The 15,078-nt window shown below is 41.5% G+C and overlaps 1 protein-coding gene across 2 annotated transcripts in view; it reads left to right on the top strand.

Annotated features, from left to right (window-relative positions):
• The window catches only part of MYZAP (myocardial zonula adherens protein), a 46,009-nt gene that overhangs the window by 14,024 nt on the left and 16,907 nt on the right, over nucleotides 1–15,078 (top strand). For both annotated transcript variants that reach the window (XM_086756977.1, XM_086756976.1), the window contains exons 3-9: nucleotides 1,379–1,537; nucleotides 3,464–3,556; nucleotides 5,936–6,049; nucleotides 6,932–7,084; nucleotides 9,722–9,847; nucleotides 10,701–10,829; nucleotides 13,034–13,119. In XM_086756977.1, coding sequence (XP_086613103.1) covers nucleotides 1,379–1,537; nucleotides 3,464–3,556; nucleotides 5,936–6,049; nucleotides 6,932–7,084; nucleotides 9,722–9,847; nucleotides 10,701–10,829; nucleotides 13,034–13,119 — 860 coding nt within the window. The remainder of the gene's footprint in view (nucleotides 1–1,378; nucleotides 1,538–3,463; nucleotides 3,557–5,935; nucleotides 6,050–6,931; nucleotides 7,085–9,721; nucleotides 9,848–10,700; nucleotides 10,830–13,033; nucleotides 13,120–15,078) is intronic.

The raw sequence follows: 15,078 nt of genomic DNA, 5'->3' as shown, positions 1-15,078 counted from the left end.
AATTCTTACGTTGTACAAATTTCTGGAGATCATTAAAATAACAAATGTAGACACTTTAAAACAGCTTTTTTGATTTACATATCAAGATTTCCAAGTTTTATCCTCCTACAATAGTTAATAACACTGGAACACCCACATGAATACTGCTTCACAGCTTTGCTTTGGCTCTTACGATGTCAAGTCTACAACTTCTGTAAGAGAAATGCAGCCCTGAAGTGAATGTTCGATTGCTTTGGAGGCCCTTAGGTAGCTCTAAATGCAAACTGACATTCTACTCTATTTCCGAGATAAACTGATACTTTCTGAGCTTTGTGTAAGGAACCTTGCCTAAAATGTTTTCATTTCCGTTTCTTCTGATAACTTTCTAAAATTTTGTGTTAAACTTGTGGATTTTTATATTTCCTGCAGCAGGGAGTTTGGGGGCTGAGGGGTGGTTCTGTGCTTGGAAGAGTTTAAAGGGAACAGTGAGAGCTGGCAATGCTCTGGAAGAATTCAGAAAAGTAACCTATGTTGGAGAATCAAAATAAGCCAGGATGACTTCTTCTCTCACATGCCCCTGCCTCTCCTTGCACAAATCCAACCTGTTGTCTCTAGCTGTACCTGTATCACTTCCACTGAAGCCAGTGGAAATTAGGCATCTGTCTAGAATCATGGAATCACTGAGGTTGGTAAAGACCTTTAAGGTCACTGAGTCCAACCATAACACTGCCAACTCTACCACTAAACCACATCCCTAAGTGCCACATCTATGTGTCTTTTAAACACCTCCTGGGTTGGTGACTCCACCACTGCCCTGGGCAGCCTGTTCCAGTGCTTCTTCAGTGAAGAAGTGTTTCCTGATATCCAACCTAAACCTCCCCTGGTGCAATTTGAGGCCATTTCCTCTCATCCTATCACCTGTTACTTCAGAGAAGAGACCAACACCCACCTCCCTAAGGCGTCCTTTCAGGTAGTTGTAGAGAGCGATGAGGTCTCTCCTCAGCCTGCTCTTCTCGACTGAACAACCCCAGTTCCCTCAGCCGCTCCCCATTAGACTGGTGCTCCAGACCCCTCACCAGCTTCGTTGTTCTTCCTTGGGCATGCTCCAGCAACTCAACATCCTTGTACTGAGGGGCCCAAAACTGCACATGGTATTCGAGCTGTGGCCTTGAATCATCTCTATCAATTATAAATTAGTCATTGATCTTCCCAAAAACATGAAGGTTGACAGTTTGGCACCAAAACATTTGGTAACTAGTTTCTTAGGTACTGTTGTGCTTTCATGATAGTTGGCTGTCTCCTCTGGCACTATGTTACTGTAATTTTGTTTTTGTTTGTTTTTTTTTTTTTCTTCTAGTACTGATTTAAACATAACTTTAGGTTTTTTTTTGCTTTTAAGGAGCTGTACCACGTACCAAATGGCATGTCTCCAGGGAAGCTCTCTCATGGGATGGTGTATGGTGTTGTGCACCGAACGGACAACAACCATAAGAGAGAAATGGTGGTTTATGGCTGGTCAGCCGATCAGCTGAAAGAGGAGATGAATTACATTAAAGAAGTGAGTTATGCTTTCAGCTTCAAAATTTGTCAAATATCCTTTCCATATATTCGTGTTGAGCTGTGAGTGTATACGGGATGACCGCTGTCTGGCCCAACACCTGAGTTGGAATTGGGAACCTACTCTGAAGAGAAAGGCTTGCCTAGTTAGTGTTCAAGTTGGGAAAAAAGCATGCTGTATCCCTGGGAACTGCGCAGTCCGGGCTCACGGCCTCCGTGCCAGGAGGTACTTGTTATTGCTTGCTGACGGGGCTGCAGCTGGGCAAGCAACTGCCAAACAGATCCTGGGGCTCCTGTCCTGAAGCCTGCGTAATTTCCAGTGTGATCTAGAAGAAACTATGTAAGCAGACACCCGAAAGGATGAACTCTCTGCTCTCTGCCTCTGCTTCCCCTGTCCCCACACCCCCAGCTTTGAAAAGACTCCCAAATGAGGTGACATAGTGAAATCAATTGGCTGTATTTTGGGGCAGCCTTAAAATAGTCAGCCTGGTAAGGATGACTTTGTACTACTTTCTGTGCAAGCTCATTTATCGTAATTGCCAGAAGCTCTCCCCAAAGGAAAAAACACCAACCCACTTCTGATGCTGCCGATTTCTGTGCTTGAAACTCAGCGTCTCTTTGGTGTCAGCCCTTGGCTCTCAGGCTTTGGCAGTGACCCCCTCATTAGCCAGGCGAACAGCACGTCTTGCACGTGTGTTCAGGGTGCTGATCCTCTCAGGAAAAGTGGGAAAGACATGGGAAGAGGTGTGCTGTAGGGTCTTAAACAAGAGCCCTCAGCTTGTGCCACATGTACGCTGACTTAAGTGGACCAAGAATGATGGGCCGCGCCAGAGCTGACGGTTCTCTGTCGGAGCCCACTGTGTGCCTCGCAGGAGGGTGTGTGCCCGCGTGGGTGGAGAGAGGCGAGGGGAGCAGCTTCCTGCCCTGTTTCTCATCCCAAAGGGAGCACTGCAGCAGGCCTGCGCCCGCTCCCTGCGTGGATTCAGTGGCCAGGGCCCCCCTTTCTGGGAGGGAGCGGGTTTACTGCGGAGCTGCTGGATAATGGGGTGGATGAGGCCCTGTGCATGTTTTTCCCTCGCTCCTTCCCCAAGCCTGCGCAGAGGGGAGGTAAACTCACTGCCCTACATTATCTCCAACCAGTCTGTGTGTCACAGAGGTGAGGGAAAAAAAAAAAAAGAGTTTGGTTTACATAGGTGGAAGGCAGACTGCAGCAAACATCAAACTGGTGTTTACAGTCCCTGCTCTTGAGAAGGTTGGTTCTGTGCGTGATGGCAATGGCATGTAAACCCACACTGGCTTCCAGCGTGCTCCTGCTTTTTTCTCTTTCCTTTTTTTCAGAAAGGCGAGGTATAATTTACATCCGTAGTTCTTACATAAAATCAAATTGAGCACTCTGTTCTTCAGATTTGGAATTACATTGGTACATTTATGCTAATGTATTGTTCAGCGAGATACAAGCCTAAAGGTCTGAAATTAAAGGGTTTTTCTTCAAAGGATACCCAGGGAAAACTAATTAACCACTTCAGCAAGTATGAAGGTGTATGAAGTCCATGTGTGGGTGCTTTTTTTTTCAGAAAGAAAACATTATATGCTCAAATTAAATTTAATTTCTTTAGTAATCAGGTTAGAATGTGCTATGGATCATTTAATTGAAATTCCTTATTTAAATTAATAATTTACAAGTGTTTAAGTGTGTACAGAGACATTTAGAATTACTCAGAGATGTTTATTCCTATCACCCCTGTGTAGACAAGAGATGAGTTTTTGTTTGTTCTTAAGAATAAATTGCTGTTGATGAAAAGGTAGAATAATAATGGGAGTTACTGAAAGTAACAATGAAGGACAGAAAAAAAAACCCCAATCATGTCTTAGTATAAAGAGTCTTATCATTAAGTTTGAAAAAGGCGTTTGATTTTTCTGACACCAGGTGAGAGCAACTCTGGAAAAAGTAAGAAGGAAAATGTACGGTGAATATGATGAAATGAAACGAAAAATACAGCAGCTCACGAATGAACTCAAAGTAAGTACACATTCATTTGTAGGGAAAGCACGTGAGAATAACTGTCCTGGTGTTATCTAGAAACCTTTTTTATTTATTTATATTTTTTTTTTCTTCAGCAGAACAGAAATAATTTACCTCTGCAGTTCAATGTTCTATGTGACATGTATACTTCTATTTCTTTCCTTATTTTTTTCTCCAGAAAGGTAAAGCAGGACAGGGGTACTGTTGCATATGGAATTAGTGATTGCCTGCTTCTTGGAAATAAAAGAATGATCTGGATAGCCTTCTCTGTGTGTACTGGTAGTGGAGATGTTTGCGCCAGTAAGCTGCCAGGTGAATTGAATAAATAACTTAATAATTAGGAGCAATGTGCTACTGGGTGTCGTTTCAACAGATTTTGCTGTTTTACTGACTATATTGCATAAACACTACAGTAAAAGAAGTAGCAATGTTCTTTAGTATTAAAGTGCGTGACAGCTCTAAAAATTACTTAACTTCTGGTTCTGAGGGGAACCTTTCAGTGGTCATTCAGTGGCCTCTCTCTCTTCTGACCTGCTGCTTTAGCAATAAAAGCTGCTGCACTGTAGAAGTGTCCTTCATGCTCAACTGCTCAGTTCTTTGGGCCAAAAAATCTCCCTGAAAAGTTGCAGGGGGTTTTATATTCAACATTGATTTTCACAGCCCTGGTTCAGATTACGCTTTGGCAATTAAAGGTATTCAGACGCCAACCTACGGGGACCCTGGCTTGTGCCGTTTTGCCATCCTCTCCTTGGAGATGGTCCGTTCCCTGCATGCTGTGTTATGTATAAAGATCAGAACCTGCTGTTAAACTGGTACTTTTATTCTGTGGCAACTCATCTAAAAAAAAAAAAAAAAAAATCACCCTGACTTGAGAGGAGGAGGGAGAGAAAACAGAATTTCTGTAAGCTCTGTTAAATAGCCTTAACAATGCCACCAAGGTGAGTCCCCCACCCAGTACGTGTCCAGGCAAAAGCTGATTCAGACACAGTTTTGTCCTCTTTGCTGCGGATATTACTGAGTAGCCGTGGTGATATTCTGCCCTTCCAGATCTTCTGTCAGACCAGCAGAGATCCTGCGTGAGCCTGAACGTCTCCCTTAATCAAGGGCTTCTGACCAGCTCTGACAGGATCTCTAGTTCTGAAGCAAATTAGCAATTTATGGAGCACTCTTTCTGACAGAAATGGCACGTTATGAGACACCCTCCCCCATTTTTATGCTTTAGAGTGCCTGAAAGAAAGCACAAGTGTTGTTCTACATAGCAATATACGCTTGCTTGCTTGGTTGGTTTTTGGTTTTGGTTTTACGTGACTGCCATCTTCCATGCTATCTGGGGAGCCTGTATAAAATCCTTTGTATAATCTTTGCTTCAGCTTTGAACCACTGTGCTTTTCCCCCACCAATTTCCAGGACTACCTTTCATTCATGAAGTTTGTTTGAAGTTTGTACTTCCAATATCCTACCCTGGGCAGCATGCTTCTTCACACAAGTTCTTATCTTCTAACTTAATCCATCCAGAGCATTTCTGCTTTTGTTTGTTGGCTTGTTTTTACATGAGCATACGTTTATATAGGGTTAACGGTAACTACTCGGCCTCTGCTCCCTGCGCTGACCTAATCTGTGTAGACTTGGTTACTAAACGCTGGTTGTTCTCTGTGTCAGTCCCTGCTGTTCTTACGTTTGTATCACAAAACAAATCTGGTCCATCCAGGAATGTGAGCTGGCCTGGCCTCCGTTAGTAACATATTTTCCTTTTTATTGTTGGACAGTTCATAATAATTTACCCTGCTTTTATTTCCCTCTCTCCAGTTTTTAAGTGTATGTGTGTACATAACAGAAGATGACAAATTTTCACACAACAAAGCTCTCTGCTGACTTCTACCTGCTTTGTACTGTTTCATCCTCTAGTCTTCTTGATGTTGCTTCTTTCCGTACCTGATTAGTCAGTTCCTTCCTAATGAAGACTATTCTGCAGTTCACCCAGACCTTTCTAGATTTCCTCATTTCTTGCATTCTTTTGCTTCTCCCTCTGTAACATTTTACAATCTGCCCGCTCTGCGTACATAAACTTTCTCAGTAGACATCCGCCAAGTTTCCTCTTTTCCTTTCAAAAAGAGCAGCTTTTACAGTGATTACAGACCAGCAATAACGTAGGTACTTGTGCCTTATTTCTGTTAGCGTACTGGGTTTCTGAGTTTTGTTTGTTTGTTTCTGAGGTGCAAGAACACGGTTTGAGGCCTGTATATTTTAAGCATCCTAGTACTGTGAAAATTAACCACGGGGTCTTTCTCTTCTGTCACTCCCTTTGAAAGAATAGGTAAACTTGATCATTATTCTATATGAAATTTTTTTTTTTTTTTTTTTTTTTTCCCTGCTCAGGTCACAAATGCTCATCAGGAATCCTTAGAGAATCATGTGCGAGTGCAGGCCGCAGCCTTAGATAGCTTTAGTGAAATGAACAGCTCCTTGACATCAGCATCAATAGACTTGCAGGTACATTTTACTAGCTGTTTCCCAGCTGACAACTGCCTTTTCTGACATGGATTTAAAAGCACACATAAAACGTGGATGACAAATACAGATTCTAACACTAAACGAGCCCATACTGTACTGTCTTGGATATCTGAGGCAGGATATCTAATCTTGGAGATCTAAATTAGGAAACTAAGGAAAAAAAAAAAATCCAACACCTGTGTTTTTTAAAAACCTGGTTAAAAATAGTGGACAATAAAGCAATACTGATCTGCAGCAGACTAATGCCACTAGTGATGCCTCTACGAAATACCTGAGGTGAAAATGTGATTTGTTCTGTATTGTGCAAAACAGTACATCTCCTGCCTTACTCCTGCCCTCGCTGGGTAGCAGACATGGAAGTGGCATGTTTGGATGCTAACACTGGTGAGACTGCATATTCCTGGGAAATGCAGGGGGAGGGAGAAGGTGGACATAAATTTTCTGTTTTAAAAACTTCAAAATCCCCACATATCTAAGCTGAACAACTTAAAGTTCCTGCTGTCTTGTATGTCACCGTTTTTCTCAGTCGAGTGTATTCAATATGTATAGCCTGGCCCTTGGAGAGAAGAAAGGAAGATTGTTGGGAGTAGCATTCATACTGAAATGTATCCATGGTCCTTTCTTTTTATTTTTTTGTAGCATTCCCGGACTTGATTTCCCTGAGCGTGTTCCTCATGGAAATACCTTCTAGCAAACTAAATACAACAAAAGCCATAATTTTAAATGTTAAGACTTGCAAAACTGTTCACACTACCTTGACACATCAGGAAACTCTTAAAAGTTCTGTTCCATAATCTCTTTACTATATTAGTTCAACAAATTATGTGTGATTTTTAATACGTGGTTTGCGCTTTCTCCTAGAAAACTCTAGTGGATGTTACGTTGGAGAACACAGATATACGGGAACAAATAAGGAATTTAAAACATACACATGAACAATCTATGGAAAAGCTGAGAGAGAAGCAGAAGCAACTGGAAACAGCACAAATTGAAAATCAGTTACTGAAATTAAAGGTGCGGTATATAAAATCCCCTAAAAATATTGCACAGTAAGGACATTAGGAGCATGCTAAAGGAACTCTTTGGCCTTATTTATAAAGGGTTCTTCATTCTTCACGCCTTCACCATTCCCTAGAGCTGACATGGTCCTGTGAATCAATACTGTTTTACTAACAAAGACTCGCAGCTGGCACCGGTCAGTCCTTCCGTAATACGGGATTGCCGTTCAGGGATGTTGGCCGGTGAAAATTCAAACCACTAAATGGTTATCGGTGTCCGTTGTTGTAAGTAAAGGAATAGTATAACTCCATGCAGTCGTATAAGAATTTCTTGATGTTGGATTTGTTTATTGGGTATTGCACAATTTTTAATAGGTAATCTGTTAAGTCACAGGAGCGTATGGTCAGCAGATACGTGCTGTAACGGCAAGTACCCTGGAAAGAGAATGAAGCTATTTGTGTCAGAGAAATGCGAGGGAATAAAATGCAAACTGGAATGTTTTACGTGCCAGAAAGCTTGCCTGTTTTCTCCCATCATCTGCCAAATGTATTCCTGTAATCTCATTTAAAATACAGAAAACCAAAACAACCAAAAAAACCATCTTCTGGAATCCTGTGTCTCTCTTAAAATGGCTCAAAAGAGACTAATTTGGGCATAGTACTGTATCAGAATTTGTCACTGTGAAACTAAGGTGTCTGCTGCTTTATTCATGTTTAATTTTGTCAGAGATGATGTTTCTTTTTGGCTCTCTAGTGACTTGCATTCACACTTAGTGACGAATGGCTAAAAGAGAAAACATTAACTGTAAGTGTGTTTCAACTTATAACTCATGTTCCAGTTTCCTCTCATAGTGGAGCTTCACAGGGTATAAAAGCACCTGAATTTTGTCCCCGCTGTTGTCAGCAGGAAATAAAAAGAAGGAAAAACCAATTAAAAGAAGAAAGCAAAGCTGATGCAATTAAGATTTCAAAACAGCAGTTTGGACTTTACTTGAATCTTAAGGACGTGCACCAACAAGTCAGGGAAAAGTTTGTCCACTTCGAAGGGCAGAGAAGTGCAGGTTTAGTCCCCGTTCAGCTGAATGCTTAAGGATTTGTTTCTCTTCAAGCACATCAGGGTCTGCAGAATACATACACTGCCTTAACAAGGAAAAAGTTTAAATTCTGCCGGCAAAGTTGCAGTTTTATTACACAGTTAGTGGATAAAATACTTCATTGCTGTCTTTGAAAGTTAAACATAAAATTGTGGCTCAAAGATGCCAGGACATCTGGGATTTAATTCCAGGGGTGAATGTAAGAGGTGGTGTGGAATCTGGAGGTTAACGGGTGAAAAGCAGTCACTTACCATATACCATGGTTATTTTCTGGGGAGGAGAACACAGCCGTGCAGCTTATTAAGTAGGTTCAGTTTATGTATACAATCACAAAAATAACTGAGGTTAGAGAGGTTGCTTGAGACGCCTTTAACAGATGCCCCGATGCATTTACCTTTTTATGCTTGTTCTCACTCTCCTCATTGCTCAAGCCATAAGCAAAGGAATGAGAGACAGTGCCAGAGGTCATATTCCAGTTCAGGGTATCCTAAGGACGCTGGGTTGTGATTGTTGGCTTTGTCTGAATGATAACTATTCTTCCAGGCCTCCTGAAATGTGGAAGGTTTTGTGTTGTTGACTTTCAGTCCTTGAAATGAAAAAAAAACACGCGACCCCCAAAAGCTTAATTGTCAGAACCAGGTATTTTGTAGCTGTGTAAACCGCAGTGATCAGCAGGGAACACTTCACGCTTCTCCCGGATGATGGTGTATTCCTCCTCTTCCTGACAGTTTTGTAGCCCCCACAGCATGTCTCTATAACCTTGTCTGATTTGTAGCATCTCTAGTGAGAGGACTAAGCCTGGCCCAGCTATGTCACTTTGCTTCTGTTGTGGTTTACAGAGTAGTTGGGTGTAAGCTGTGATACCCTATCTGGTGTTTAACCACTGAGGGTGTGGTTTTGTCGCTGTTTGGAGCCAACATAAGGAGGAAATCCTGTCTCTGAATTACTATTCCTGCCTTCCTCCCTGGTAGCAGTAGTAAAGTTTCTGGTCCTGCAGTTAAAAATTAACCCTTCCACACCCCTGAGCATATTAATTTGAAGTCTAATTGTTCCCTGATCTGCTTTGCTCTGTGGTCACCGCAGTTCTTGTGCCTACACAAAGAGTTGTTAAGGTCCAGCTTAAAGTAATTATTGCTTTGAGTGTTCATGGTCATTCAGAAACAGGAGTTGAGTCTAGACCATCTCTAATCTAAGCTTCTGCAGAATGGGGAGAGACAGTATCTCTCCAATGGGGAAACAAGCCAAGGGACTCGGAGGCTGTTCTGGAAGGACTCAGTAAAGAGGCATAAGCAATGACTAGTTAAATTCAGACAACATGAAGCGTGTTGAAACGGTAACTTGTACAAATTTGGATGACTTGTACGCTGGCAGAGTGTTGTAAATTGTCTTGATGCAAATTTCATTTGCATTTTTCAGATTTTCAATCTGCTTCAGCAGTGTCAAATTTATAACAAGGTGGAGCTGAAGTTCGAAGTGTTATTGTCACATCATGTGAACTCCCTTTCTCCTGCTGCCAGCAGTGCTGGACTGACTGATGGGTTGACTTTCTCCTCTCATAGGTGGAGTCGTCGCAGGAAGCCAATGCTGAAGTCATGAGGGAGATGACAAGAAAACTGTACAGTCAGTATGAGGAAAAAATGCGAGAAGAGGAGCAGAAACATAAAGCTGAGAAAGAAATCCTCCTGGTACGTAGAGCCAGGGTGTAAGAGTGGTGCTTCGCTTGAGTGTTGTTTCTCAGCCACTTAATACTCCTGAGCTGACGTGTTCCTTCATCCTGCCTGTGACTGTCAGGCCACAGTTACTGAGCTGTCCAAGCCTGTAGGAAAGGCTGTAGGGCTGAGAAAAGAATGTATTCAAACACGAAACAGTAATGACAACGTAGATTTCAAAATTTAAAATGAAGTAAGTTGAATTTTTTTAGCTTCTGATTCTCTTAAAAAAAAAGGAAAATATAATGTCCAGTTTTGGTGATAGTTTAAGAAGGGGAGGGGGAACAACTTCACTTGATGCTACTGGAGCAAGAACTCTTCCTGTCTCCTGGTTTCCCTCTGTCCCCAAGTAAAACCTTGGGGGTGATTGCATTTCTCTAACTGATGAAGACAGATAATGACTGAGATTGAAAGTTGATTCCCTGGTCTCTTTCTATTCATATTGTTTTATACGTGAGGAAAGTACAAAGCTAAACGTGGTGAACTTTGATGTTTAAAATGCTATCTTCTGCAACACCATATTTTTCTTATGCTATTAATTCACAACATCCTCAGAAGGGAAAACAAATACCACAAATGTCTAAGAAATGGGTAAAAGTTTTTCTCAGATTTTCCTAACGATGCTTTACAAATATCTGTGCACTTCAAAGTGCCCCAAATCTTTTGTTGTGTACAGTTCACCGTTAGGGTCACCACTCTTCCAGACAGGCAGGCATAGTGAAAAGCCTTGAGCTCTGTTTAAAAGCTATTAGCCTGGCTCTATGGCCGAGAAAAAAAAATAAAAAAGAAAATTCCTTGTTCATATGACTGTAAATGTTCTTATTTGAAGGAGGAAACGAATCGGCTCCTGAAGGCTATTGAAGAGGCAAATAAGAAGATGCAGATCACAGAAACAAGCATACAGGAGAAAGACCAGAGAATTGGTGAGCTGGACCGGCTGATTGAACGCATGGAAGAGGTATGAGAGTTAATGGATTGCTGCCTTTAAAGGAAACGCAGAAGTGCATGGCAGCAATTTGATTTTCTTTTTTTTTTTTTTTTTATTTTCCCCTCTGCTGCTCAGTATCCTGCTCAGTGATACCATTGCTGCTTGCATCTTTCTTAGTTATTGTATGCGTGGAAGTAAATGGGCTTGGACTGCCGCAGAGACACTGGGATTAAGTGATTCTTCTCACTTTCTAGTGGTCTTCACAGTCAGGGCTGCCTAAGGTGTGACAGTTTATTTAGTAAATTAACCATTATTTTAAAGAAAGAGTTTAAAAAGACCATTCAGTCTTCCTTCAGCGTGCAAGGTGTCCTAAGCCTAATGAAGCAGTAATCACAAAGGATCCAAAGTCTGTTAGAAATGCTGTTGGTAGGTCCATTAAAACGTGGTTTAGTTACGAACAGACCTTACTATTTAGCTATTTGTAGTCCTCATTGGTATAGTATCTCCAAATTTCTCCATGTGTGGATGAAATGCGAAACTGAAAGCTTCAGACTGAAATGTTTTGAGGTTTTTTTGTGGGTATATAGCAGCCACTTAATTGTCCCTGCAGCCATCTATTTTATTTACATTATGACTCAGAATATTTTGAGGAGAGAAGAAAAAAAACATTTTTACTACCTTTTAATCCAAAATTTAAGTTCTTTCCTGATAGCATTAAAAAACTTTTAATTAGTTCTTCTTCCTGGCTAAATATTCCCTACCTAACTGTAACTGAGAGCAGATTTTTGACAATTTACTTTTAAAGCCCTAGAAGCAGAAATGCTATGAGACATTTGCCTCTTGTGACACTGGCAGCACTACTGTAAAACCAATGCTAGCAGTTGCTTCTTTTTATTTCCTGCTTTTCCTTCTTCTCTTTCATGGACTTTGTTCCAGGGCAGAACTCAGACTGGTAGTCAGGTGATTATTATTTTAATGTATTGTTAAGCCTGAGAGTATGACAGTACCTCTCCTTGCATAGTACACTGCGTCTGAATCTCATTTGTTGAACCTCTTCAGGTATCTGAAGAAGCTTTATATTTTCTGTCTCAAACAGCTATAGTGAAATTTCCTCTTAATTTTCTGGGATTGTCCATCTTCCTGAGAGTGAATGTTACAGTTTAGTCCTTAGACTGAGTAGCGTCACTCTAAACGGGGTAAGAGCAGCCCTTCCAAAAGACTCCGATGCTCTTGGATGTACTTTGGCATTTCTCATTTAATGCAATAGCATGCATTTCATGATCTTTAAAGATCTGTGCCTTGCTATCTAAAATACAGAAGCAGGGAGCATTCTAGTAAGCGGAGGGAATACGATCTTCTGTTCTTACAAGTGATGTGTTTTTTCACCAACTTTAGTTTAGTATGGTAAATATTTGTTACTGAGAAACAGATTTTTATAAGCAAATCTTGTTTGACTGGTTAGTCTGATGTGCGTTTGTGCTGAGCCCCTTTTGTCTCATACTTGCAAATCTATGAGTAGAATTAGTGATTACAATGAGAAATCGTTCATCTCAGTATGCCCCTTTAGTAGCTCCATTGACTTCATGTGGGCTTCAGCCTACAAGGTGTAAGTACCGCGCAGTGAAGAAAGGATTGCAGTAGAGTTCTTAAGTACAGCTGAGTTTCTTCACGGTGATTATTGAATTTGTTCTTATCTGGCTGACACTTGCAGAGTAAAACTGAATGCCTCTTAAATTCCCATTGAAGTGGAAAGCAGACTCCTCTGTTAATTTGTGTTGACTCAGTCCCCAAGTCCTAATAGATCTTCACGGGCACCATGCTGGTGGACACCTAAAAAATCACAGGAATATTTTGCGGAAGAAAATAGAGCCACACCTTTTATCTGAGCCTTGGCTTGAGAGATCTTTTTGCAGGGATAACATGGAAAATTTGACTTTTATGTAGTTAAAGATTGTGATAACTCATCTTTTTATTAAAAAAAATTCTGTTTCAAGTACAATTGTGCATTTTTGAATAGGAAGTGGAAAACTCTGATCTTATTTCCATGCATAGCTGGGAATTTGATTTTATTATTATGCATTGTGTGCTCCCTGGCTATAGGAAATGCATGAATTTTGTTTAATCAGTTTCTATTTTAATTTCACAAATGATCTTTTGAATTGCAATGAAAGATGCTTTGTGAAGCCTTCACATTTTGAGTCATGCAGAACTGAAGGATAACATTTCTTGTTTAGGAACGTCACCAGCTGCAAAAACAACTCGAACTTAATGAAATGCAAATATCTGGAGCAAAATCTGAAAGCAACTCTGACAGTGAAAGGTGAGATATGTCTTGTCAGTGGAACTTCTGGTATTGCTAGGAAACTTTAAGGGTTGGTTGGTTTGTTTTTGAAGACACCTGAATTTTACTTTTTCTGACTTTAAAACTGTGCTCTGGTAGGGATTGTCCATCTGAATGTAAGTTTATTTACATATAAAATATCAAGAGGATTATTATTTGCAACAAAAACCACTTTCATGCATCTGTTGTGGTTAAACGCCAGCCAGCAGCTAAGCCCCACGCAGCTGCTCGCTCACTCCCCTCACAGTGGGATGGGGAGAGAATCATAAAAGTAAGAAAACGCGTGGGTTGAGATAAAGAGTTTACAGGTAAAGCAAAACCCACGTGTGCAAGCAAAGCAAAACAGGGAACTTGTTCACTGCTTCCCATCGGCAGGCAGGTGTTCAGCCACCTCTGGGAAGGCAGGGCTCCATCACGCGTAACGGTTACGTGGGAAGACAAGTACCATAACTCTGAATGTCCACACCCTTTCCTTCTTATTCTTGCAGACTTTAATTGCTGAGCGTGATGCTGTATCGTGTGGGATATCCCTGTGGTCAGTTGGGGTCGGCTGTCCCAGCTGTGTCCCCTCCCAACCTCTTGTGCACCCCCAGCCACTCACTGGGTGGTGTGGGAAGCAGAAAGGGCCTTGGCTCTGTGTAAGCACTGCGCAGCAATGACAAAAGCATCCCTGAAGTATTTTCAACTCTGTTTTCAGTAGAAATAAAAAACAGAGCCCCACACTAGCTACTCTAGAAAAAAATTAACTCTATCCCAGCCAAAACCAGCACAGCATCTTTCTTGAAAAGTCATTTGCAAGCATGCAGAGTACATTTTAGATGGAACAAGTCACGATGTATTTGTGGGCTGCATTTTTCTTAACTCTTCATTCCCAAATTCAGCACAGTATGATCCTGCCTATTAATACTTTCACTATCTCCTTCTAGACTGCTCAACACAGTTTTAAAAGAAAAGACATTCTGTCTCCTGTATTAAGCTGTGGGACATCCCCTTTGAAAAGGTGAACTCTTGAAGAGCGCAAGAGTTCTGCATATAACTGCCAGAGGTGTCTTTTTTGGTATAAAGGAAGGAAAGTGGGGAATATATTTGAGGCTCAGAGGGGCAGGTCTACACACCCGGTGCATGTGAACATATGCATCTGAACAAAATGAAGGTGTGGAAGAAATCTGTCGTAGCATCTCAGTGCAGAAATAAGCTATGAGGTTATCTGGGGAAAGCAAGGGTGATGGTACTGGCAGTGAGACTTCTGCAAATGTTGGTTCTCAACTGGCGGTGTGGTGGCACCTGGCTGTGCTGTTTGTGCCCGCAGGTGCCATGTGCATCCACTACTGCTTCTGTGAGACTGGCACCACCACGGCCAGGCAAAAGAAAGCTTCAAGCAAAGCCAGAGGCAAAGCTTCAAGAGAAATCTATCCAGCAGTATAACAGCGTAACTGCCATTGGAGTGAAAACTGCATCCGCCACTCAAAGGTTTATATGACGCTATTTGAGTGGCTAAAGATGAATTATGAGCAGAGGCTCTATAATTGTGCTTGATTATACTCATATTTCTGCGGCACCCGGAAATTTAGTGTTAAGGTTTTGGCATCCCACTGTTCCGTAGAAACATAAACATAAAAGGAGGTCCCTGCTGAGAGCACCTCACTGCCTGGTTGTACTGGTCTGTGACCAGCTTGTCCCGTTTCGAGGTAATTACGGCTTTCCAGCGCAGCCTGTTAAAATAATAATTTAAAGTGAACAGATGTTGCATACAGCATAGAATATGGAGGTGAAAGGTAATTGCTTTCTTCCTTTACCTCTGGATACCAGATACTCTTCTCGCTCAGCATGAAAAGTTATGCGGCAGTAAAAAGGGCAAAGGCAATGTTCAGAGAGGAATTTGTCCAACGCAAGCAATGAGTCTGTGTTCAGAGGCTGCAGTCTGTTCTGCAGTTCTCT

The sequence above is a fragment of the Chlamydotis macqueenii genome, chromosome 12 (assembly GCF_036417535.1).
Source record: "Chlamydotis macqueenii isolate bChlMac1 chromosome 12, bChlMac1.mat, whole genome shotgun sequence".
Lineage (NCBI taxonomy): Eukaryota > Metazoa > Chordata > Aves > Otidiformes > Otididae > Chlamydotis > Chlamydotis macqueenii.
The sequence above is the reverse complement of the archived record's forward strand: the minus strand, read 5'-3'. Positions and strand labels throughout refer to the sequence as shown.